The sequence below is a fragment of the Vanessa atalanta genome, chromosome 10 (genome assembly GCF_905147765.1).
Source record: "Vanessa atalanta chromosome 10, ilVanAtal1.2, whole genome shotgun sequence".
In the NCBI taxonomy this organism is placed as follows: Eukaryota; Metazoa; Arthropoda; class Insecta; order Lepidoptera; family Nymphalidae; genus Vanessa; species Vanessa atalanta.
In genome coordinates, this window is record NC_061880.1 from 7,094,876 (window position 1) to 7,121,841 (window position 26,966).

The window sequence follows — 26,966 nt, forward strand, 5'->3', positions numbered from 1 at the left end:
TCCTTTATTAATTTAATAGTTAAAAATTATCTTCGCGGTACCCTAATATTTGTAGTTTAGAAATCACATTCGATAAATTGTATGACTAACTGCACGTCACTATTGACAATAAAGAACAACAATTTGCTCCTTTGATGTTATTATTTATTAAATACGAAACTTCATGAGCGGGCAAACGTCAAAACGGCCATCATAGCGTGCCGCTACTATAGCTTGAGGTACTAATACAAAATCGGTTTTTTAGAATTTTGTTCTCTGCTCTCTTTTCTTTCGTCTAAACTTTGAAAACAATAAAAAGATAACATAGGTAATCATCATAACATTCCTCTAAAATGATTGCAGAAAGTTACAAGAATAAAATTTAATAATTTTTATTTTGAACTAAAGGGCCAATTAAATCAAAATTGGTAGCGAATACGCGATTTATAATTCATTATACTGAAATTTAAAAAATTAAGCCTTTGGCATAGTTACCCAAACTTAAAAAACGACATAAGAGTTTGACATAGAATTTGACATTGAGAGAAATCAATCATAGACATAAGTCATAAATCATAACATAACCTGCAAGAGCTACATGGCCATCAAGTTAAACATATCCATATAGTACTAATACAATATTACAGAAGAGATATTACTCAAGACTTACCAATAATACGCTGTGGCTAAAAACAACGAATTAAATAGTTTTAAGACGTTTAACAACTCTTTTTAAATTGAATTGGAGGTTACGTCCGTATGGTTACCTATACTGTTTTAGAATCTACGTAATCTAAATTTCTCTAAAATAAAATAATTATGGAATCTACGGTTTCGGCTTTTGCTGTGTACAATTCCCAAAAAAAAGAATCCAAAAAGAGACATCGTAAAAGAAAAAGTAAACAACCGGCATCGCCAAAAGTGTTAATAAAAGATGTTGGAGAAGACCTGATGAAAGACATCGGATTAAAACTTAAACAAAAACAGAAAAAAAATAAGGAATCCAAACATATTATTAAAAAAAAATCACACAAAAAAAAGAAATCTAAAAAAAGTCCAAAAAAGTTACCTATTCTGAATTTGAACTTAAGCAAACAAAGTTCCGAAAGCGATGAGGTTCCTGAACTTATGTCTCCTGTGACGGAATATGTTGAAAAGCCCAACCATGATGACAGAGCTTGCTCTCATTCCAGCAATGACAGCTTTGAATTCACACCCGTACAAACAGAAAGTACAGAAGAAGGATTGAAAGTATTCAAATGGATGATAGCTCCTTTTAGTCCTGACGACTTCCTAAACCAAATATGGGAAAAGAAACCTCTGCATATTGCTAGGAAAAAACCTCGATATTACAATGAAATTATTTCAACACCAAGCATTGACACAATGTTGAGAACAGAAAATATTCAATTTACTAAAAATATTGATATAACTTCATACATTGACGGTAAAAGAGAGACTCATAATCCCGAAGGCAGAGCTCATCCACATTTGGTGTGGGACTTTTATTTAAATGGCTGCAGCATACGGTTATTAAATCCACAGACATATATGTCTCGCCTACATTTACTAAATGCTACTCTTCAAGAATTCTTTACCTCTTTTGTGGGTGCTAATGCATATCTTACTCCTCCAGATAGCCAAGGATTTGCACCACATTATGATGATATTGAAGCATTCATTTTGCAGACTGAAGGTAAAAAACATTGGCGTATTTATAAACCAAGAGAAGAAAGTGAAATACTTCCTAGAACTTCATCAAAGAATTTTACTGATGATGAAATAGGAGAACCAGTTCTAGAGGTAACTTTAGAAGCTGGGGATATGTTGTATTTTCCTCGAGGATATATACATCAAGGCATTACAATTGATGGAGAGCATTCTCTACATGTAACAATCAGTATGTATCAAAAACATGCATGGGCTGATCTATTTGAAAAAATGATACCAGCTGCATTACAAATAGCTATTAATGAAAATGTAGAGCTGAGACGTGGATTGCCTTTTGATATCTATGATAATTTTGGTTTAGTACACTCTGATGTGAATACACCACGTAAGGTGGAAATAGAGAACCTTGTCAAAAACTTATTTGATAAAATTAAAGATTACTTGCCTATTGATGAGGCTGTAGATCAAATGAGTAAAAAATTCCAACAGGATGCTCTTCCTCCAGTCTTGAGTGATTTAGAAAAAGCAGTCACAGTATATGGCGATACAGATGTCATGATAGAGAATGGAAAGGTAACAAATAGAGTTGAGATTAGTCTAGATACTAGGATAAGACTATTGCGTAAAAACATTTTAAGAATGGTTTCTGAAGACCGCATAAGACTGTATTATCATGCTGAGAACTCCTTAGAATACCATGGAAGTGAACTGCCATATTTAGAAATTGAAGAAGATTTGGCACCAGCTATTGAAACTTTAATAACTTCATATCCAGAGTATGTGTCAGTTGAAAACTTGGATGTGCCTAATGAATCAGATAAGTTACAAATAGCTGATGCCCTATGGAGCAGGGGTTTGATTATGACAGAATATCCACTAGAAAATATTGATGATGATTGAATTATTTGATTTGTTCTTATTACACTAGTTTTGATAAACAATTCAATGTTTTTTATTTTCAAAAAAACCCATTTTAATTCAATTAAATTGTTAAAATCGTTGGATATAAGTTTAATTTCAACTTATACTTAAGTCTTATTTTTTTATATATATATTATGTGTAACAGTATAAATTAGGTTTATGAATTTTTGATAAGTAATAAATGTTAACACTCAGTAAAAAAATTTATTATCATAAAAAGTATGAGAAATTGAGCACCCCAATCATTTTAATTTAAAACTTATAGAGGTAGCACAGAATAATTATATATATGTGTTGCATTTACTTCTTTCTGGCAAGCTGTCCTAGAATTAAGCTTCATTATCACATGGAACAATGCTTTATTCTACAAGTTGTTTAAACATAATAAATAATTATGTGTATTTATTTTGTTGTTAAAACGGAATGTAAGCAGACTAAGATGATATTGTCTCTGCCATTAAGTTATCACAAATGTTAAAAAAAAAATATGTTTATAAGACACAATAAAAGCTAATTTGTTTTTCCATTCATACAATGACATCATTTAAAAAAATTACATAATTAATAGTGTAGCATATATTAATTATAATCGAATTATACAAAATCCAAAACAAACATTTTCTATAATTGTTATTAAAAAAAAAGTTACTTTTTTATTAAGTATCAAATAGAATATTTATGTAATTGAGTTTCAAACAATGTTCTAATTCTGTTTTATAGCTTATATTTAATGAACACATCAACAACATAAAATTGCAAATGAATAAGGATTTTGTTTTTTCATGTAATATAGTGATATGTTGCATTGATTTTATTAAACAGCAAAAAATTGACAATTGAGCCATTTCATTCATTAATCATTGTCAGGAATTGATTGACTATTTGTAGTCGCAATTTTTTTTCTCATAAAGCTCTTATGCTCTACATACGCAATACTTTACATGACTGTGTACAGTACAAGTTTAAATTGTTAGTGGGTGGTACCAATACTAATATGTCAGTAAGCCCTTTCTTAACAGACACAAACATTAATTATATCATGATAAAAAACTAAAAACTTAAAACATTTTACTTTTAAATGAAGTAGATAGGTGCCTCACATATTATATGTAACAAATTTCACTATTTTAGGATAAAACAATGAAATTTGCTACTTTATTTTATATATTTATTTAATTGAAATATATATAACAATATTTAATAATAAACCTGAACTTATTGTCTTATAAGCTTCCAGTCACTTCATTTCTGAGTGTCGTTAGAACTAAATAATTAGCTTTTATTGTTCCACTTTATAACATTCCACTGAGGTGATTGATTTAGTATTTATGATAAGGCAGTAATTATTGTAGCGATACACATTTTAACTTAGATACTTGTTCATAATTAGATACTGTTAAAACTATGGCATTTTATGCAACTATCTCTCTTGCATTGTTTTGAGCCTCCATATGAGCTTTGGAAGCGCATTTATATCTTTTCTTAACTTCATTGTTAATTCCTTCTCTGTTTCTTGCAATTTCTACTGCATAGAATTGAACTCGGGGCACTAATATTGTATTTTGTTCCGAGTAATCACCTTTTGTGTCTGCACGCATTAACGTACCGAAACTGTAATCTTCCACTATATTTTTAAATTTTTCGCAAAACATACGCCATTTGGCTTTGTTAACGTTATTTTTTATTTCATCTTCTTTTATGTAGGATATGTTCAAATCTGGAAAATCTTGTCTGAAGTGAGAATATATAAGATCGTCGTGCGGCGTTAAGCGAAGCCATCTGGTATCCACTGAACAGAGAACCTACAAAAAATATGAATCATTAATTACACGTATTTATGTTAGGAGATTAGGTTATTGCATATTATAACCTACATTAAAGTAAATATCACTGTGTTCCATGGCTCTAGCTGCCCAAAGATGTTCAAGAGTCTCATCATTACCAAATTCTTCAGCGGGCCTAGTCAAGACATCCTGAAATACATAAAATTATAGTATCGCATAATTAGGATTTTCATGCAAGAGTTTTACTATAACTGTATGTACTTGCCATGATAACTTAAATAACAATTTTTAACAGATTGACAACGACCTTTAATTATCGACGAAATATTGAGTATATATAGTTTTATTTAAAAAAAAGTTAACTTGATTAGAGAGTAGAGACAAATTGAAAGAGTTATTAAATCATGATTTAGTATATCAGACAGCGACAGCTGAACAATTCAGAATTCACTGAAATTAAGGGTTGCCATGTCCTAAAATACGTACACTTAACCTAAGTAAAACACATTACATGTGTACCGTCGCGATTACAATATTTTATGAGTAACTAGTATGGATCTATTGGAAGCATATTCTTATAATTTTATATCTTTATAGGTAGCCAAAACTTAGCTACAGAGCTAACGAATTCTAGTAATTTCTTGAAAAAACACGAATGTCTACCAGTTTAAAGATTGTTCTGTAATTAGTTTTTGTTATTTTTGCATTAAATTTAATAAAAACGATCTAATAAATATATATTTTTTGCTAACTAAAAATTAATAAATAATTACTTAAATGGTTAACGTATTTCTGTGTTAGATACACAGTAAAAGGTATTGCACACAAATTAAAATATTTGTATTATATAATTTACCATTCCAGCCTAATGCTTGTAGGCTCTGACTGACTAATTTTTAAGTCTTATCTTATAGAAGATGTAAGTAAACTTCATAAAATTAATATAAAATTTACTTGAAGTTCTATTAATACAATAACGCAATAGTGTAGCAGGGAAATTAAAAGTAATAAGTGGCAGACTTTAAAAATGATAAATACCAGTTTTTTTTTGTCCTAAACGTATATTTCCTAAGTTAATAGTAGATTTTAAGTAATGAACTACCTAGTTTATATAGTTTTATTTATTTTTTCAGTATCGGCTGTTATTTAACTTTTTATAAGGATGATATCATTCGGCTCTAATTTAAAATTTTATTTCATAAGATTATTATTATATTATTATAATATAATTAATTAGTTACGATCACTATAACTACTACTATATAACAACTGTTAATAGATAATTTTGTTTATTACAAATATAAAATTTATTGAGTATCAACAATTTTATATAAAACAATAATCGCAAAAGATCACAAACATTTCATTTAAATATAAACGCGACCATTGGTATATGAGATAGATAAATTAGAACTATGGTTGACAAGTTGAGACAAAACATCCTCGGACGGCTTCGTTCCAACTCCGTATACATCTACTATTCTATGATTCCATTGGCGGAATGAAAAAAGAGGGTGGCGCATGCGCGTTAGCCCGACGCCATCTCTAAACTACTGTGCATAATACTTGTTGAAAGATTTCGATGATTTAAGTGAATTTGGTGTGTGCTAATTCGTGATAAAAGCGTTAACCATGGAATTACTTTGTCGTGAGTGAGGTCAAGTGTCTGTACACAACGTTTGATGACTGTACTATTCCAATCAGTGTCGTCGGCGGAGTCTTGATCTTGCGGAAGTTTCTTAGCTATAGCAACGCATATTTTTTGCGGCTATCTCTGCCGCGCTCGCTACACACCAATTTCATGATCCTTTATCGCCAGTTTTACTAGTGGTAACTTTTAAACATTATTTCCAGCTTTTTAACACAAGTTAATGGTAGAAATATTAAAAAGCGGGCAGAGTTATGTACTTCGGCGGCGTTCTTACGCGCGTACACCTATACATAGACACAAGTTGTATTATGTATGAATTATTGTTTTGGGTCAAAGACATCTCGGTGTTCTGACTCGCAACAACAACAGTGTAAATACATTCTTTATGTTTCAGCTTAAACACGGTGAAGAAAGTGAGTCTTAAGTTGATATGAACTCTGCTTTAAAACCAGTGCTGCCCCAACCGGGGGTACCTCAACCAGGCGGCCAGGCGAGTCCCGCGAAAGGCAACGTAGCGAGCGCAAACCACGCCGTAGGACTGCCGCAGGGTGCTCAAAACTCTCTTCATCACGGCTCCAACAACCTGGTTGGTCAGAACCTGATCCACCACGCCCCCACGCCTCAGTTGCCAACACACGCGGTGCCGTCCATGGCTCCTGTGTCCGCCAACATGGCCCAAATGGCACAAAACATGAGCCACCACGGAAACCTGTCTCACGTCACACAAAACTCTATTACACCGGCAAACATAGCTGCCAGCCCAAGTAAAAGTGCAAGCACTAGTGCTCCCCTCAGTTTAGTGCAAGACAAAGCAAATGCATCGCAACCCCTAGCTTTAACTAGAACACCTGAGAAAAAAGAACCAGATTCAACCGGTCATGCCAATGGGACGATAGAGTCCCCAAAATCGGCGTCAAATGCACCATCTACACTGAAACCACAAAATCCTGAACCAAAACAAGACAAGCAAGATATTGCTAAAACATCACCAAGTACACCTAAACCACCTGAAAAAGCAGCTAGTGCTCCTAGCACACCTCAAAAACCTGAGACATCCAATCCTGTCAGTCAGGCAGATGGCCCAGCACAACCTAAAGTAGCTACAGCTAATGAACCCCCAGAAAAATCACCTTCAAAACCAACAGAGCTTAAGCCAGCACCTGCTGCAGACGTAGCACCCACGCAGAGTGATAGTAAGCCTGTTCCTGAATCAGCTAATGAGAATCAGAGTCAAGAGAAACCATCTCCTCCACAGAAAGAATCAATGGAATGTGTAAAACCAGAAACTGCTAAGGAAGAGAAGAAAGACGAAGTCATAGAAAAACCAGCAAAAATACCAGAAGAGAAAATAGAAGAAAAACCAGAGCCACCTAAGCAGGAAGAGCCTGAAAAACAGCAGAAAGATGAAAAAATTGAGGAAAAGAAGTCTGAGGTTAAAATACTACCTAAAACTGAGGTTAAGGTTGCACCAAAATCCACACTAAAGTTGGCTACAGTGACCCCCCCAATGAGAAAGCGGAGACAGGTGTCCGAAAAAGTGGATGGCCCGACACCACCTAAAAAGGCAACTGAGGGTGATAACACACCAGATACAAGAACTAAAAGGAATCGGACAAAGGTAAGGTTTTAACAATCTATTTTTTTATATAAAGTAAGCACTATATCTACTTACATACATGCATGGAGACATTTATAATATATATACTGATACAAGTTTTGTTGATATTTTTATTATTAGTGCCAGTTATTTGCTTCACATGGATCTTAATCGATGATACTTGACGAAAGTAAGTTTCAAACTGCCACTGGGAAATTAATGTGCTAATACTTTTTTTTCTTATTTTACTTAATTAAAAAAAACCAAAATTCATACTTATATTTTTTTTAATTTGTACTATTTGTAATAAAAGTGTCTACATAATTTTTTTTTTTAAAAAGAGAAAGCTTGTTAGGTCATGGCTTCTTTAGTCTAAATTCTGTTCAATATATTTTTTAACTAAAACGATTTTAATAAATTTTTAGCCAGAAAAAAAAATCAAATTAACCAATGTTGAATGTTAAATCTTACATATTTTTTCTAATTCTAATGTTTAAGATAATATGTAACATATCGATATGAACCATGACCAGTTTGGTCACTATTTTTTTTAATATCATTTAAACTAATGGCGGGAAATGAAACATCAATACGCCCGAACTATGTCAGGTAGCCGGGACTAGTCCAGCGTCCTTTCACTTCAAAGTAAAACAAACATACCTTTCAATTATTGAATCAAAAATACTATTATATATACATACTGTTTCAAATTCTCAACTGGCAAGAATCCATGCTAATGTGAAAATTAAAAACAAAATAATAGTGTAGTGCATTCGTATCGAATAACGATAATACGGACTAAAAACTATTTTTATGTAAATTTTATCTCTCGATCCTTTCCCGTATGTATTTAAATCCTATTTGAATAATTTATGTTACACTGGATAGCACAGTTCAAGTTTAATTTACTCATATTGCAACTTCTCGATTTTTTTTAACATTGTCGTGAACTAAAGTGGGAAAGCGATTAGTATAATATATAGATGCTATAGAGACAATATATTCTGCGCACGTTTTGCCGCGAAAACAGACTAGCTGCATACTCGTTACAGTATACGACATTCGGTGGGAAATTTACAAGACGTTAAAAATTCTGCACTTCAATATTAATTATTACTTATATATAGGATGTTTTATTATAAAAATTAAATCTACTTTACTAATTAAATATGAATGCTATAGTTGATTCACTAAAATAAAATTTTAACATAATGACATTTAATTTTTTAATATACTCATACACACTCGAAGTATTTTGATTTCTAGTGTGTGTATATGTACATATCACGCAGCAAACTGGCTGAAATATCTGTTTAATTGCACGGCTAGCCCTTTCATTGAACAACGCCATTCGACCACACGTCTAAATGTCGATTAACCGATTGGCTGAACATAACGTTCTACAGTTCAGTTAGAGCTAGCTACTGGTTAAAAGTAAGTAAGTTTGTTAGGGAAATACAATTTGCAATTATTTGCGATGAAAACATGCTGAAAGTTATGTATACATACATATATATATTTTATTATAACCACCAAATATATAATTATATTTATTCAACGTTACGGCGCCTTCTAAATCAGCCGAGATGTTGAATGTTTAAATGCCATAATGATGAATCGACATCAAATCTAGTAATTTAATGTCGTTCAATATTTTAATCAGTTAGCTGCGAAAAATACACGCGAGTTATAAATAAAAAGATTTTAATCGAATATCTGAATGCCTGATCACATTTTGAACTGGTACTTAAAATATAAATCAATAACATTAGTATTCATTAAAACAAAACAATGCACTATATGCTTTATTGTTGTATAAGTCATTTATATAATTTTTTTAAACCAAAATAATCATTATTTATTGACTTATGGAATCCTTTTACACAAAAATGAATTATAAATTTTAAATCAAATTAATTATTTTTCACTTTTGTATCGTCGATTTACAAGATCAAATTAACAATTACCGCAAAAACCTCAGTTGTTAGTCATTTCAAATAATTAAACTAATTAGATAATAAAAAATTATAAATTATTCAATTATTATTTATCTTTGGATAATTTATGGTTTTTTATTTATTGAGACGTGTTCCATATTTTCTTAACATATGTAATGTTATGTTAGCTTCTATAATCTTCATCGCAGGTGGGAATCCGCTCGGTCAAGCAAGTTGTCCTAGACCGAAAAATTCAAAATTCTACTTAATACATGTTTCGTAATCGCTTTTAAACCGAAACGTAATTCATGCTTAGCCGTTTTCCTTTCTACCAATACAACGATACAGTAACCGTAACCGTTATAAATTAGTTCAATTACAAATCAACTGATGTTTATTTTTGTAAGGAATAGTTGAAGTTATTTGGTAGCAGGGATTTGTGCAAGTCCGTCTGTACCACAAACTCATCAGATATTCTACCTCCAAACAGCAATACTTAATATTGTTGTGTACCGGTTTGAAGGACGAGTGAGACAGTGTAACTACACGCACCAGGGACATAATATCTTAGCTCCCAAGGTTATTGACGCAATGGTGTAATGTAAGGAATGGTTATTATTTCTTACAGCGTCAATGTCTATGGGTGGTGACACTTACCGTCAGCTGGTCTATTAGCCCTATTACAAAAAAAAAAAAAAAGTTCGATCGGAATAGTATCGGGAATTTATTGTTACTGTTATAAATTAGTAAAATTGGGGTTCAAAATTTGCCTTTTTGTCTCCAACGTTTTAACTTTAATGTTTTCAATCGACTCGTACTAGCACTCGTAAGCACAGAGCTTAAACTTGCCTCAGTTTATTTGACAATTGATCGCATTGTACCAGCGTTGCTCGTTATTATAATTTAGATTGTTCAGCTAAATGTTATTTTACGAATGGTAATTCTTGCACATTTGTAGTTAGTTTTCGCAAGAACATAATCTCTAGTAAATTTTTACGATAACAAGACTGCGCAACATATACGAAAGATAGGCTGCTATTGCGTCGGAGTAGTTGACATTTAATTTACACTTTACGACGTAGTGACAATAACAGAAGTTCGAGTATAACTTCAATGATTTTTCAGGTACAATTATACCAATCTCCAACACCAGAGATAGCTATGGCGACCAAGTTATCGGCTTCGGCGGGACGATCTACACCGACCAAGCCGAACGATGACAAACTTATCGTGTTTTATAAGTAAGTGTATTTATAATATTCTTGTCAAGTTTATGAAATCAATTAATTCATCACCCAGCAAATTTGAACAAGCAATATACATTAATTTATTTCGTGCGCTTTATTTACTTATGATAAAAATTTGAAGGTATATTTCTTATTTTATCATTTAGTATGAACTTGAATTAGTTTCTAATCGCAAACTCAATCGATGGAAATAAATTATAATTAATCGTGAAATATAAAAATACGTATTGGATTTATGGCGTAAATTTTCTTGAAAAACCTTATTCATAATCGCCAAGTTAAGTGAAGTTATTTTATCCAGCTGCTTTATAAGGTAATTATTTGATAAAATTACTTACGTTGGGTACGTAAGTGATAGAAATGTTTTGTGTTTTTAGGAACGAATATTTAGCCGTTCGTAATGCGGAGGGTGGTTTCTACGTTTGCCAAACCGTGCAAAACGTTTACCGGACGACACGAAAAATCAAAATACGCTGGCTCTCTCAGGACAAGTCAGATGCAACGGGAGAAACGTACAAGCCCGATTTCTATGACGTCACAGGTTTGTTTTCGAAATTCAAAATTCAGTTGATATTTTATTTTTTAAATTCGTTTAAATAGACCATCTTTGTACATTTAATTTTTTTTAATTTCTTGCTAGATTTTTTCGACCAATTTAAATCTGTATTCTCTCTTTTACTTTTATTTTAAATACGTGTACGTGTGTGTATGCCTAGATTGTATTTAAATTTTACTATACATCGTATGAAAACAGTACAGGTGCAAATGCAAATGCTTAGGACTAGTGATGAGTAGGGTGGGTTGTCTTTTGGGTAATTTCACTTTTACAAAAATCTGAAATCTCCGTTTTAATATGTTAAAATATTAATAACAGTGCCAATATTGTCTATTAAACTATCATCGACTACCGTCATTACAAAACATTTACAACATCTACCGATAATTGCGGTCTTTTGTCGTGTTTGTTTTTATCATACCAACCAATGAGATTATTTCTACGAAAGCAAATAATTCACACGAGCCCTGTGTGAATTATTTGATGTTATTGTAATGTTTAGTAAAACATCTGCAGAACTCAAATAATGTTATTGTTAAAATAATAGCACAGTTCAGTACAGCACAGTAATTTCTTGTTAAATTATGGAACGAAAATACTTTATTTTCGGTTTACTTTTAATTTTGTCTTACCTTTGTATTTACACCAAAAAAATATAACATCAATAACCAAGAGTGCAATATGTCGGTGCGTGGTGCAGACATGGAGTGCGTGCTGACGACGCTGTCGATGCAGCGCGAGGGCGGCGGCGCCCAGCGGCTGCGCGCCGGCGAGCGCGCGCGCGCCGCCTCCATCCTGCAGCGCGCGCTGCGCGCCGAGCAGAGCGGGGCCAACTGCCTGCAGCTCACCGAGGAGCACCCCGACGGACGTGTGTACACTGCCTGAGCCTTGGCCGCACGCTAGGCTACCGATTCGATTGCCACGCTCATAAACGGTATCGAGCTCTCCGGAGCCGAAAGTCGAGCTAGAGCCAAAACCTGCGCTACTGCATGGAAAAAGTATCGTGTATGCGCACTGAAACAAATCGACTGTTTCACCGTATGGCTTGAACGGACACATTTCAGCCGAACATTCAGTTTTCCTTATAGAATAGTGAATTTGCGGCGTAGCAATGTTATCTACAGAATTTCTCTAAAGTACGTGATTCGATAACCGTTTCGTGGTATCGGCCGCGGTAACCTAACGTGTAAAGCCAGGATTATTTAGTATAGAATTATCTTGTTAATAAATCAATCTTCATTTTCCACAATACATTCAACCTCAATATTTATTTCAACTGTATATAACTCTTGTAGTTACATATAACGATTTTTATTACTCTAGTATATCAACATTCTTCTTTTGTCCAATATATTCGTATATACTCCATTCTGTATTCCTGTATTTGTTGTATAATTGACCTCAAATGAATTAAGATGAGAGAATCTTATCTACAAGATTTAACTAAATTCACCATCAATTTCAGTGGACCTCTCGCTGTATACTGACGAGTCGCAGCTAGAGAAGAAATCGCGCAAACGCAATAGCTCCAAGAGTTCTCCGCGTACACCGGACGACGCTACCGAGACTGCGGTAAGTCCTTTACACACATTGTAAGTGTATTTTCCATAAACTTATAAATTAATTGTAGTTTTTGTTTTCTAATGAAGCTACATACTATTTTCAACATTAAAGTTTTTTTTATTGGTAATTGTAAATGTATATTTTTTAACAGAATGATGAGGCGACGCCTAGCAAAAAAGCGCGAACGACGCCAAAACGCAGTCCGAAAAGCGTCCGTAAATCCAAATCAACACCAAAAACTCAAAAACGAAAATCGTCAGGTAGTACGCCCACTGTGGCGACCTCTAGCAAGGTAGGCATAGTACGACGGATATATAGAAATGTACGTATCCGCTGTCATCTACTAAACACGTGAGCCGCCCAACGCCGAGGTTTGCTTTGGGCCTTCGGAAGGTCGGACAAATTATTGGTATAGTGATTCGAATTACTTTTGTTATTACACATGCCTGAAAATGAGACACACAAACGGACAGACAAACTCAGCATTTATTTTTTTATTTATATCAGAAATTAACTCGTTATGAGTTTTATTTTTTTAATCATTTCGAAATTGTAATAATTTATTTATTAAGATGAGAATAAAAAAAGATGCGACTGAAGGTTTGATAAGAAATTAGTATCAATATTTGTCTGTCCTTTTGAAACTTGGGAATTATTAATCCAATGCCAATAAATTTTTAATAATATTATTAAAAAAAGTAAATATATATCCTCCGAAGTCCCAAAGAAACCAAACTGAGGCTGCTTGGGTATGAATTGTTATGATTGAGTCGTTAGTTAGTGAATGCGAGTTGAGTGATTCAAATGGATGGCTGTAATTTTAATGATAAAAATGCATGTTATACTATAGTATGATGAAAGTTAAGGTTACAGTGATTGCCAGTTATGATTGGGTCAAGGTACAATTTATTTTTTATTTCACGAAACATTGCAATTCATGATCATTCATTAAATTAAAACAAGTCAATACGGAACAAATACGCATGAATGTAAAGAAATCGCTATTTTATCGTAGATTTTTTAAAATAAGTTATTACTGGAAGTGTAAGTCAAATTTGCTTATGTAAATAAAAAACTATGTTAAAGGAATAATTATTAAAATATCATCCACCCTCATCAGTCATCGCTTGCTTTTTGTGTTGTCAAAAATGAATCAATTTTTTTTTAAATATAATTTATTTATAATTTCGGGTGATTTGCAATTTATATATTTTTTTTGTACATTTTATTTACTAGCATGTAATATTGCATGCCTTCAATTTAAGGAAGGAAAATTTATTTTGGTGATAGAAACACTTATCAATTTGAAACAATTTGGAAAATGCATGCATATATTTATAAATAATAAATATAAGATAATTAAAAAAAAGTTATGTGTTTCTATCTTAACTAAATACACAGGGTTGTCTATATAGTAAATATAAGAAAAAAAAATGAAATACGTAATTCATACCTAAAAAAATATTATAAAATACATACTATAGCTTATAAAATTGTTATAATAATAATTATATATATAATTCATATCACAAAGTATTTAGTTAAAGATATTTTCAGACGGCAACGGCGTTGACGGAAAAAGCAAAAGCGAAAACGCCGACAAAACGAACGCCCGTAAAATCAACGAAAGTTGAAACTCCAATCTCTACGCCGAGAAAGGGTCGACGTGCTGCAAAAGGTACATCATAATCCTAATGTTCAGGCTTACGAAATTTACGTGATAATTTGTAAATTGAATATATTTATAAGTATGAGTGAAAAACAAAGATACATCGATAAAAACTATGTGGCCAGGTTCTAGTTAGAACTATTGTAAGGATTTCATTTATTAATTGTGCATATTGTTACAGAAAACAAACCATCTCCCGTAGTGCCAACGCCCTCAACGTCGACGGGAAAGACGGGTCGCACCCGACGTCCGCCGGTAAAGAAATAACATAACACGATATTGTACGTTAATATTACGAGAACGACGAACAGGGAGCGATTTGCACGAGTAATCATAAATGGAAGCTAACACTAGGTGAGCTAATAGTTATTTGAGGGTCTTTTAACACTTATCAGCGATCACATGTTTTAATATAAATTAGAAATAGTCTGTGGTGCCATTTTGTAAGAATAAACTCGAAACCTTGATCGTGGAATGTCAGACAGTGAAAGCGACATTGACCATAAAAATAACAACAATTAAAGGATACATGTATGAAAATACTGTATCGTTAGTCGGTTTTCAACATTTCGCGAGTGTGTTATAAGGTGTTTTTATAGAATAGCATTGCTGATCTTAAAAAGTAAAATATGTAGATGTTCGAATTATTATTAGTGGCATTGAGCTAATTCTTTGTAAAAAATTTTTCAGTATCAAATTGATTTGAGATATGTACATTACATTTTTATAAGAGATACTTATATATAAACAAAATTATACATGTGTTCAATAAAAAAGATAAGATGAAAAATTTCAGTTATCTTTAGCGGTAAGTGTAAGAGAGACCTTTAGTCCATTGTGATTGTGTAGTTTAATTGATAGTTCACAGTTCTATTTTTGTTAGAAGAATAAACATTTGAAAAACATTTGTTATAAAAAGTATGTATTTAATTTAAAAAAATAAAATCCGCTCCTTGGTTTATAGTAGAAAATATAATATAAATTTAATTGTTAAATCACAAAGTATTTATTAAATAGCACATTTCTTAGATTAACATCCCATAATTGTGGTTAAGTGAAATTCGCTCAGGATGAATTTCATTTAATTTTGGTAGACATTATTTTAGAACAAGACTTCTCTCAAGATTTTAAAGACCTTATTACTGCCAATGAATATTTTTTGATGAAATTCGAATGTTGTACAACATTTTCGGCCTTATACATAACATTTGTTAAACGCAATTTAACAAAAATATAATTTGCCTTATATGTGTCAAATTGAAATACATAAGACAAACTATATTTACGTTAGAATAAGTTTAAGTAAAATTTAAATATGGCTGTTAGTAAACCCCATAATATAGTTTTCTTAATATATATCCTTCCAAATATTTTATATTTAATAATGTTTTATGAATACCAGTGTGTTCGTGCAAACGTTCTCTGTTCGATTATTACGTATTTAATGTTCAAATATAAAGGCCTTTAGGGGTAATTATGGTTCATGTATTATCTACACAAAAATTGTCTATACGTTTGTTTTATGGACAGATTAAGACAACATTTCGAAACTGTATTAAGTTTATAAGTTACGAAATATTTGATCATCGTATATACTTCGTTTTTATATTTTACCCGAAAATAGTTCTAATTTAACTTGTTATATAATAAATAACACGGTATTTTTGAAATGTTGTCTCGTTGTTTTAAGTTATGGAGTATGTGATGAAGATAAAATATATATTGTAAATCAGACAATGTCAGATTTTGAGGTACATTTCACATCTGCTAGCCAATATATATATATTTTAAATGGAATAACAGACGAAATCGCTTCCCTCGCTCGTTTGAACTTAGTACATTTAGCACTGTCAAAGAAACAATTTCTACAACAATTCAAATACCATGCAATTGTTTTAAGTAGCTGCCATTAGATTTCTTTAAATCACTAATTACAAGAAAAATGTATTCATATTGACAAACATGTGTGATGTTTAAATTTTATTAGAAGATACTATATAAGCATTATCCATGTTAACTATGTATTTTTTATTTATATAATATTTTTTTAATAGCAGGTATAAAGCATATTTAAATAGCTGGTATATATAAGACATTCCTCAAAATCTGATATTATCTGTTAGTCTAAAAAGATTTAGCACATTGCATGTTTCAATATATAAGAATAAAAAATTGTTAAACACGAGTTTGATTGTCAGATATTTTTGTATAGGTTCCGTACCTGTTTAAAATTTCTGTAGTGATAATTTTAAACTATTTTTATGTAAAAAAAAACGTCAATTGTATAAAAATGCAATTTGTTTTAAAGATTTCAAAGGTTTAAAGCACGGAACTCCCTAGATTTTATTTTTTTGAATGTTTATATCATAGAAAACAGGTATGACATCACATTTTTTTAGATTTACCTTTTGACTTGGATTTGTGACGCGATGAATGACTTGGTTTTTATTACTTATTTTTTTTCTAACATATTAAAATTAAATAACAGTCAAATGTAAATACTTAAAAATTAACAAAAAAATATCATATAATATTATATGCTGATTGTTAGGGAGTAACTCTATTTCGTCGGAGCTAGAATTGACGGCCGATTCCGACGCTTTGCGGAACGTTCCGAGCAGCTGCGATTAAATTGGGTCACTCCCCAATTCAGATTTAAGGAAGTTATATATTTGAGAGGTGTTTTACCTCAGTAAAAGTTAAGCAATAGATATATAAGTTTGATTTTTGTATAAGATTAATTCTAAAATTCTTAACTTTTCTAGAGTATTCGATTTTATTGCGACGGAAATTATTGTATATTAGTACAAAGTATCAAAATTGGTGGATGTTAAAGCATGGAAATATCACGACGTTGCTTCGGGAGAATGTTATTTTGATATGAATTGTGTTTATTTTTAATTAGATTATATGAAACGCATGCGTTCAATGGAATGAAATTCAAAGTTTTCGATTACCGATCTGGACCAATCATTCTAGTGATGACTTCGCGGGGAACTGTACATTTGTATATCAAATGTATCTCTGCTTATTGTAAAAATAATTCATTGTGTTGTAGTTAAATCTAAATAACGAAATAGGTAAATCAGATTTATGTCATAACGTAGCTAAAGCCTACGTGCTAATGTGATTCGGTTCGATAGACAGAGAACAGTTTTGAATATCGAATCGGAATATCGGCTAGACCTTACGCACATTAAATGTATTTTTTTATTTTTGTTACATCACTAGTGTTCGACATACGGTTGTTAAAATTAATTTGCGACATACATTTTGTTAAATTGTTTTCTGATGTGGATGACCCAATGTTGTTGTATCGAAGCTCGTGTGAGCGTGTGTGTGTGCAAATCTTAGGAGAACTAAGTACCTAAATGTAGGTGGTATTTTTAAATAGGTTAATATCTAAAGAGGAAATAAGTTTAGAGTATAAATTATTGCGTGTGCATTTTCTGTTTGTCGGAGCGAATGTTGACTGGTCCTCTGGTACAATAGCGTACATATTTTAGCGTTTTATACAAATAAAGATATCAGTCGAGAGTACTATTGTAACAGAAAGTCCACAAATTTTATGCAATTCAGAAATAAATATAAATAATTTAAGGAAATATTGGCGTTTTTATTCTATTTCACTATTTTAACCGGTTTATTTCTTGGATTTTTATTTACTAAATAAAGGGACAGCTCAGTTGTACTTATACTCTATTTTAGCCATAATAGGAAAAAATCCAAATAAACAACATCAATCATAGGTCGAGAGCTTGATTAATCGATAATATTCACTAAGGATTCGTGAAAAATGGCGTTTTGAACGTCGACGAAACAGTTATCGTTAAACTTAGTAGAACACAATATATAGCTGAATAAATTAGTACAGAAATACGTAAATCTAAGGTTTGTTTATCTTTTGTCCTACTTCCATTGGAATAGACTAAATATAAACATTATCAAAAATTCAAAGATTGAGTAACCATAGTAGTGGCCAAATATATAAAAAAATAATATGACTGAAGAACATTGCCTTTGTACGTTTTAAACATAAATTTTGTTATTTATGACTTGATATTTTTAAATTATAAATAAAAAAATTATACACGAAATATAAAATAAATAAATTTAAGCATTGGCTTGGAGTAAGATTAGCAAATTTGATACTTTGATTAGAGATTGAAAATCCAGCACAAATCAGCGAGTATGATCAAGTTTTTTTATAAACATATCTGGACAAAACTTTGATTGTTCAAATTCAGGAAAGAATTACGTGAGTTGAAGCGCTTCGATGATTATTGTTATTAATGGATGAGGAGCTTAATCATCAGACCACAACAGGTCTTTCATTAAATTTTGAAAATATTCATATTGTACTTGTAACCAGCTCTTTTAAGGGAACTTGGTGGTCTCAAAGGCCACTTGGGTTAGACTAGCCAGTCATCAGATAATTGATCAGCAAAATTTAGTTCATCTTCGGGTTTGACGGAACTGAACCTAAGTAACAACAGGCACAAAGTAGTCCTTACTTTTTCTTAAGAACACCAACCATCTATGGGTGGTAGTAACCACTTACCACTAGTGGCCTGTATGTAGCGGTATACCTACCAATGTAAAAAAAATAATGCAAAAACTCTTATATATATTTAAATAAATTGCCTGTAATATTAGACTATTTTAAATGAAACAGTATAGCCACAAGTATTCCTAATAACGACAATATCATTAAAAGTAACACAAAAGATGCTCTAGTGAATGTCATGTATTCAGCTTACAGAAATATTTTTTAAGGAATTAATAAAATAAAACTTAATGGAGTTTTAGTATTTTATTGGTCTTAAATCTATGTTTACGAGGCCTCCATTGCGGTGGCAGTCTCCTCTGTGTATTTGCCCTTGTCTGCACCGAGAGCTGCGAATCTGCCCTTTGCTCTACGGTCTAAGATGGCTTTACGATCCTTGTTCATCTTTAGTTTCACAATAACACACTGAAAATAATTTACATTAATTATAAGCTTTGCTGGACTTAGAATAATAATGTTTAATTTATTTTAAAATAATCAGAGCCATGGAAGTGTATCAGCAATAACAGTATCTATGCAAACTTTGGTCTTGCCTTAGTAAGTCATGATGACACTGTCTAAGTTAAAATTTATCATCATTTTGATGTTAATTATATTTACTACAACAAAAAAAGTATAAATAATATTCTAATACTACAGTATACTTTGAAGCCGTTACAAATTTATAATCTAAAATGATCATGGTTTCTAACTAACCTTAGAGGGGTGGATACCAACATAAGCACTGGCACCGTTAGCCTTCTCTCTCTGGATCCTCTCAATGTACACAACAAACTTCTTACGGTACACTTGGACAACTTTGCCAACCTGCTGGCCTTTGTAATGTCCTCGTACAACCTGTAAATAATGCATTTAATGTAAAAATTATTTCATACTCAGTTAGTTTATAATAATTATTGTATTATAATGTATGAGATCGGTCAAAATAATCAGAGCCATAGTTTGAACCATGGTGTAGTATCGCTGTCACGTCCAGGGAACTCGTGAGAAAACCTCACAAGTACACCTTTCAGTTGCAGCAAACAACTACAGTCTGTGAATGGTTTGTCGTCATCATTTTATTTTGCACTGATTTACTCATACAATTAAGTCTATTTAATTAATTACTTAGTAATAATTTAATAACATAAAATTCAAGGTTGATTTTGATATTACCAAAGACATTCTGAAGATATGATGCATTGCAGCAAAATAAAGCATGGTAAGACTCGATATTGAAATATCTCATAATAAACACCACATGTGTGTTAAAACAGAGATATGACAAGATGGGTTGAAAGGTTGAAAACTTTCATTAACACATTTAAATGTGTACATTTTTTTTGGGAATTATGACTTTATTAGACTACATTGAAGGTTTTAAAAATGGTCCCTAAAATAATAAAAAGTGTTATTAATATTAAAATGATGGAGTAATAATTGAGAACTTTAACATTACCTGAACTTCGTCGTCTTTGCGGATTGGCATAGATTTAACATTGAACTTTTGCCTCAGTTCCTTGGATAAAGGAGAAGACATCAGAACTCTTCTGATATGTGAAGGGGCGCTGAAATGCCTCTTCCTGTTTTTCCTCCTGGAGGACGTTACCAGCTTATTGTACTTCATACTGGCACTCTTCGCTGAAATCCAAAAGAGCACGTTTTATTTCACTGTTTGGAACACATTAGGTTATCGCTCTATGTGTGCTGAACGTCAATTTGCCGCGGTGAATATTGAGTTCACAAAAACTTATTATCGGTGAAATAATCATTGTTTTAAAATAGTATATAACTTAAGAAAAAATTGTTAACTTTTAGCAAATAGAATATCTGTCGCTATCGAAGATTTTTACGGATTAATCCAACGTACCCGAAACGACACGGCAAAGAATCAAGTTAAAAAAGACATACAGATTATAAACAAGGAGACATATTATTCAAAAATGTTGTCACTTCAAAAAATTCATGTATGTATTATTAATAAGTCATGTTCATTATTATTAAATATTACGCATTAGAGTATTTTTAATTTACATCATATTTTTAATGCATATTAATTGAATTATTATACGCGTTAAAATCTATTTCAAAAATATTTATTTTGTCACAAAATATTATTGCATATTAAGAGGCGCCACTAGTACAATAGGACTTCGATGTTGGTACGAGGCAGTATCTCTGAGTAAAAGTATAAACATAAACTTTCGTTTGTCGTCTTTCTCCTGACATGTATCTTGTACTGCATTCAATTTAAAAAGGGGAATAACGATTTAAGTTTATCATACATATTTAATACAGTTGGACACCAAACGACTAAAACATATAGCTTGTATTCAGTGGCGCTCTTACACTGATAGTGTTTGCTTTATTAAAACAAAGATTAACAAAAGAAACATTAACACTTTGGAACAAATTGTTTAATTTTTCTATAGAGCAACATTTAATTAGTTAATTAGTATCGGACGGCCTCACATAATATTATAAGTTTATAGATACTAGATATAATATAAAATAATAGTTTAATAAATGAGCTACTGACTAAGTCAAGTCAAGTCAAAGTTAAAATTTTTTTTTTCTTTATTCGACATGGAAGTGGTACACTTGCTTATTGAAAATTAAAATTCTATCACCGGGTATTACCAATTTAAGAAAAGGTTAAATCACTGTAATTTAATATTACTTTTCATTTATATGTTACCAATTGAACTTTATGAGTATGTTACTTTTTCATTAGTGAGTTCACAGAACTCTAGGGTAAAACTGATAAATTACATTAAATTCCAAAGTAATGCAAAGTAACTGCTTACAATTGCTTCTTTATTTTGATAACAATAATTAAATGATTGCTATTTAAGTACTAAATTTTAATCGGTTTCAAATGTTCAAATTATCGGGGATACCAGTAAATAATATTTTATATATAATTCCTTTCCTTTTTCACAACGCGAAAGAAAAGGTATATTAATTTTTTTATTAATTCATGACCTTAACATAATTCAATGTACATCTTTAATTGATTATATTCTATTAAAATAAACATTAGTATTGTTTAAAAATAAAATAGATTCATTTTACTGGTTGAACATATTGCTATTTAAAAATTTTACGTTACACATCTCTATGTATATTTTTATATCTAACAGATTTTTTTTTCATATATAGTAAAATTGTGAGGTATCTTCAAAGTCATTTTATTTATAGCTCAATATTAGCGAGTTTCTTGCAAATTCAGAAAAGCCGTAGCATTTGGGGATTGAAATAGTCAGATTGGCGACGGAAAAAAAACCACTTAATTAGACAGCGGTATTCTTTGCCCTTGGCTTGGTCAATAACTACTCTTCAAAGTTTTTAATGGATATTGATATGTGACGGTCGTGTGAGAGATGTGCCCATGGCACATTCTTTGGGGAGTGGAGAAAAGAGACTATAAGTCAAGAATAGACCCTTTTTTACAAATCAAGATAATATTCTTCTCTTGTAAAATTATGTATTGCGATTTATGAATGTATAGACTTAAGGCGAAGGAGCCTTTAAAGATTCAGATATATTTATTATATTATTAAAATATTAGCTTAATACATTTTTCAATCATATTGTTTGAGATGAACACATGCAAAAATGTGTGACAACTGATCAAATGAGTTATTCCAATTAGAAAAAAGATAAAGGACAGTTATATTGGTTCCTTTTTTGTAAGGTTGTCTACTTATAATATAATATTATAACATATTTCTTTAAAAATTAATATTGTTGTTATTTTTACATTATGTATCTAATTTACCGTCAAGTAACAATTATTTATAATGTTTTATGTTGTTGCCCTTTTTTATGAAAGGGCAATTGGTGTATGGGGCAAATTGTAAAATAGAGAATTTCTTTGAATATATAAGTACATAAGTACATATATTTCTTTGAACATTTATGTATGTTTATTTTGTATTTGGTCTCATTCTTCATAAATATTTAATAAAATAACCTAATTGGTTTATTCTTTAAAAAAGAGAAAAGCAACACTGAAGAAAAGTTTTAAATAATATCACTCGGTGGTATTAAAATTTGCATATTATTGTCTGAGTTTTTTATGACTTTTATGAAAGAAGGTAAGTCAGCTTAAGTAAGAAACTGTGGCTTAAAAAACTTATTAATACAGGTTCTAATAGAATGGAAATAAATTACTTTTGGCTGTAAAGTTTCAAAGTTCGAAAAATGTTATATTGATGTTGCGATAACGACGATAGTCTATAGTCTAGACTCTGAACAAACTCGCTCATTATATAAAAAAATATACACTCCAAAATTCGTTTCGATACCTACCCGTATTTATTAGCAGAAAAATTAGAAGAAATCATTTTATAAATTATAATATTTAAAATTTCCATAATGAATTCGAAACGCCTTCTATTTATTAAAATATTCGCGATGTTCTGTTTACCGCATAAACTCAAGCAGCAGTACAATTATTATACGTCAGTTACGCCTACAAGTCCGTAAGCGAGTGGGTGTTTATTTTGTGGTGACGAATTCTTAGGTTCGAGCGACCCTATGACCTCTGAGATGAGCCCAACCCGGCAAAATGCGTGGCCGAGAAAGTGGATCGTAGAGGTCTCTGGCGTACCTAACGCATGTCCGAGTCTGCGCAATCCATACACTTCGCCCGGGCCTGCCAGTGAATGAAGCGGTCGTGGAGAGTTCGCACGCAACTCTCTGCTGCATCCCGGAGAATTGATATGAGTGACGTGCAGTGAACTCGTGCTGTGGTGATGGAACTCGTGTGAACGGAGAGATGGCCGCGCGCTCTCCCGAGCCCGGCGACCACCGACCATGTGCGGAATCATAGGTGAGTACCGTGGCTTCAAGGTCACCCCGTAAACAATCCTGAACTCCAGACCGAACCCTAACGGCTCTGTCAGAACAACGAATAACGGGCGAGGGTTGGGTTGTTGAACGTAACGTGTTGATTTACTTCTGATTTGTTTGTTATATTAAATGAAATATTTTTTTGTGAAAGTATTCTTTTAAAAAAGGTTTTTTGGCAGTTGTAGTTCTCACTAAATACGTTACTACAATCTATTCTATAGATATAACGGTTGAGTGATAATCGTTAATTTTTTACGATTTAACATCAATTTAACCTGTATTATATCCTACTTTATATCGAATGAATGATGTGTAATATCATAATAATATCTACTACTAAGTAATATTAGTTTCGTTTATTTACTCGAATCAACGAAGATATACATACATAGACAGTAAATTAAACTAAAAATGAATAAATTTAAAAATTAAATTATACAAAGTTACATAAATAGTTAAATTTGCATTATTTTAAATTTAAATATAAAAGGTAATCTATTAGGCAAAAATATTCTTAATAAACATATGTGATCCCAAGCCCATTTAAAAATTATTCCCATTTCATAGTATTATTTTTAGGTCTTCTTATATTATTAACGCTGTATTATATGATATTGTAACATATAATAGGAAAATTATTAAATAGTTAATAATATATTCAATCAAGCCAAAGTATTAATTAACATTAAAATCAATAAACAAGGTATCGCTAGCAGGTACATTGCCAATACTTAGGAAGACTTTACTAGTATAAATTGCGATGATTTTCTTATTTAGTATAAGTTACTTTGTGATTCTGATTACCATATAAATACACATCCGATTTGGGACGTCTATATTTCGATATTCTTCTCCTTTTGAGTTCGTCACAATTATGTTTTGGGTCTTTAAAGTATGAACGTGTGAGTATATGTTTAGGCGCCCTAAAATATTGAAAATATGCTGTCGCTATGTTTACTATTTATGCATTTTTTACTATTTTTTTTATTTAGCCGTTTTACTAATTAGAAAAAATACATATAAAAATTAATGTGATAAACCACTTTTATAGACAAGTTCATTTTTATAATAAGGTAAGGTTAGGTAATTCTGTATAGGAAACATTCGGAATATTATAATTATATGAATTAATTATCATTTGAGTATCTATTTTCATTAGAATGTATGGGTACCGGGTACAATTTATTTATATCGTAGGTTTATTGCGTCTGTATTACCTTCGAAAGGTTTGACAAAGCTAATTCATTCTCATCTGATATATTTCCAAAAAATCCTGGTGACCACTCAACTTCGACTTATCTATTATCATATCTATTATTCTTCATCTAATCAGAAAAGGAAGTCGAATTACTCACAATGATATCTGTTACATTTAAAGAAAAACTCAATTGGACAGCAATATTACAAAATGTATAAGAAACTACAAATCTTAAAACACAAGTACATCTAACTCAAGTGTGGTTAATTATGAGTTTGTTCCGACATTATTTTACAGGTAACGGATTGTTGGACCGTTGTTTGCCGACTTTATTAACAAGTCACGCTAATTAAATTTTGCTTAACAAACAAGATAAGGGACTATCTAATTAAAACAACTTCGGTCTTTTAAATGCCGGAATCAGAAATAAAGTGATTAGATTTTTACTTGGTATTTTAGTGTACAATAGGGGAGCATGCACAAAGATCTGGTAGGGCTATTTTGTGTTTACCACTTATGACATCGATAAACAGAACTACGTAGTACATAAGTATTTTTAGTTTCGGTTTGAAGAGTGAGTGAGCCAGTTTAATTACAGGCACAAGAGATATAACTCCTTAGTTGGCAAAGTTGATTGATATTTCTTAATGTACCAATATTTATAGGCGGTAACCGCTTGTTATCAGATAGCATATGACATTCCGTCTACCTATTCAAAATAAAGAATATTTTTCTAATTTATGTTTTTATGTACCACATATACCACTTTTAACCTTATAAGTGATCGTAACATTGTTAAATATAGCACAGTTACAACTGACCATAAAATAGCTATAAATACTGGTTGGTAGAGTCAGCTGAGGACACTCTTTTCTCCTACAGGTAATAAGGCAAAGTGTAGACATTATGTGTATGCCACTCACTCAAGTAATTTAATCTGTAAACAACATTGTCTTGTACTGCTTCTTAATCGGTTAAAGAGATGACGACTTCGTACAACAAGAGAGTAATGCTCGCGATACAAGCTTTGAAAAATGAAGGAAAAAAATGGATATTTTTGATGATTCGAAAATAAAAATGAACGTTCAAAATCATCCTACGTAGTAAACTATTGGAATTGCGAGTTACTTTAAAGTTTAAAGTACTGTTTTAACTTTCTTTCCAATACCATCGTCAGATATAATTTCGCAAAATAATATTTTATTTTATAATTGTTAATCAATCTTAGTAGGGCTTATAACTTATCTGCTTCGATTAACAATATATTGATCGAAGCTTATCAGATTTTTATGTTGTATAATGAAAAAAGAAATATATGGTATAAGTGTTAATAAAAACTAACCACAAAATACTTTTGACATCCTTCTTTTGCAAATTTAAGAAGTCTTTCCTTTATTTATATCTTATAAATTGCTACGAGGTAGCATATAAAACATATGGACAATGGACTGCTACTATCTGAGTGGCTTTTCTGTCGAAATCTTCTCAGTAAAAAATGTATATACTTCCAACTTCCAAAGTTGGAAGTATATACATTCCTATGAACGCAACGCTAAACCTCATATATGAACGCATTTCCGATAAAATATTAAAATCGTTTATCATCATTACATAGTATAAAACAAAGTCGCTTACCGCTGTCTATCCCTATGTATGCTATTTTTTAATAGATAGATTGATTCAAGAAGGTTTCTATGTATAATACAAGCACAATACAGAGGAGAAACATTGATAATTTTAGAGGTTTCTGAAGTAATGTCGTAAATAAACACAATTTTTGCGTTTACAT

The 26,966-nt window shown here is 31.4% G+C and overlaps 5 protein-coding genes across 9 annotated transcripts in view; 3 read left to right on the top strand and 2 right to left on the bottom strand.

Moving 5' to 3' along the window:
• The first annotated feature begins 535 nt into the window (after positions 1-535).
• LOC125066726 (bifunctional lysine-specific demethylase and histidyl-hydroxylase NO66) lies at positions 536-2,591 on the top strand. Its single transcript, XM_047674960.1, has one exon. The coding sequence runs from the start codon at positions 799-801 to the stop codon at positions 2,548-2,550; it is 1,752 nt and encodes a 583-aa protein (XP_047530916.1). The 5' UTR covers positions 536-798; the 3' UTR covers positions 2,551-2,591.
• Positions 2,592-2,762: 171 nt separating this feature from the next.
• LOC125066780 (protein PBDC1) lies at positions 2,763-4,790 on the bottom strand. Its single transcript, XM_047675047.1, has 3 exons — positions 4,622-4,790; positions 4,447-4,545; positions 2,763-4,374 (listed from the first exon to the last, which is right to left on the bottom strand). The coding sequence occupies exons 1-3, from the start codon at positions 4,622-4,624 to the stop codon at positions 3,985-3,987; spliced, it is 492 nt and encodes a 163-aa protein (XP_047531003.1). The 5' UTR covers positions 4,625-4,790; the 3' UTR covers positions 2,763-3,984.
• Positions 4,791-5,862: 1,072 nt separating this feature from the next.
• On the top strand, positions 5,863-18,181 carry LOC125066668 (protein piccolo-like). 5 transcript variants are annotated; one of them, XM_047674870.1, is made up of 9 exons: positions 5,863-6,186; positions 6,402-7,625; positions 10,667-10,782; positions 11,166-11,329; positions 12,045-12,212; positions 12,810-12,916; positions 13,059-13,229; positions 14,465-14,585; positions 14,758-18,181. In XM_047674870.1, exons 2-9 carry the CDS (start codon positions 6,438-6,440, stop codon positions 14,841-14,843), a joined length of 2,121 nt encoding a protein of 706 aa, XP_047530826.1. In that variant the 5' UTR covers positions 5,863-6,186; positions 6,402-6,437; the 3' UTR covers positions 14,844-18,181. The 5 variants fall into 5 exon arrangements, with proteins under 5 accessions (XP_047530826.1, XP_047530829.1, XP_047530827.1 ...); XM_047674873.1 differs by having other exon boundaries at positions 6,460-7,625; XM_047674871.1 differs by having other exon boundaries at positions 5,865-6,186; positions 13,059-13,199.
• A 1,193-nt stretch (positions 18,182-19,374) lies between these two features.
• Positions 19,375-21,058, bottom strand: LOC125066735 (60S ribosomal protein L26). Its single transcript, XM_047674981.1, has 4 exons — positions 20,993-21,058; positions 20,582-20,763; positions 19,840-19,980; positions 19,375-19,548 (listed from the first exon to the last, which is right to left on the bottom strand). Exons 2-4 carry the CDS (start codon positions 20,747-20,749, stop codon positions 19,411-19,413), a joined length of 447 nt encoding a protein of 148 aa, XP_047530937.1. The 5' UTR covers positions 20,750-20,763; positions 20,993-21,058; the 3' UTR covers positions 19,375-19,410.
• A 2,842-nt stretch (positions 21,059-23,900) lies between these two features.
• LOC125066920 (muscarinic acetylcholine receptor DM1) overlaps positions 23,901-26,966 on the top strand; it is a 91,297-nt gene continuing 88,231 nt past the window's right edge. The window contains exon 1 of the mRNA XM_047675246.1: positions 23,901-23,959. The gene's annotated coding sequence lies outside the window, so the exon portion shown is untranslated. The remainder of the gene's footprint in view (positions 23,960-26,966) is intronic.

Coding starts and splice junctions, on each gene's coding strand:
- LOC125066726 (XM_047674960.1), top strand. CDS start 799: ATGGAATCTACGGTTTCGGCTTTTGCTGTGTACAATTCCCAAAAAAAA.
- LOC125066780 (XM_047675047.1), bottom strand. Junction 4,375..4,446: donor ACAGTGATATTTACTTTAAT/GTAGGTTATAAT, acceptor TATTTTTTGTAG/GTTCTCTGTTCAGTGGATAC.
- LOC125066668 (XM_047674868.1), top strand. CDS start 6,320: ATGAATTATTGTTTTGGGTCAAAGACATCTCGGTGTTCTGACTCGCAA. Junction 11,330..12,044: donor CGATTTCTATGACGTCACAG/GTTTGTTTTCGA, acceptor TGCGTGGTGCAG/ACATGGAGTGCGTGCTGACG. Junction 12,917..13,058: donor ACGACGCTACCGAGACTGCG/GTAAGTCCTTTA, acceptor ATTTTTTAACAG/AATGATGAGGCGACGCCTAG.
- LOC125066735 (XM_047674981.1), bottom strand. CDS start 20,749: ATGAAGTACAATAAGCTGGTAACGTCCTCCAGGAGGAAAAACAGGAAG. Junction 19,981..20,581: donor GCAAAGACGACGAAGTTCAG/GTAATGTTAAAG, acceptor CATTATTTACAG/GTTGTACGAGGACATTACAA. Junction 19,549..19,839: donor TTGGTATCCACCCCTCTAAG/GTTAGTTAGAAA, acceptor AATTATTTTCAG/TGTGTTATTGTGAAACTAAA.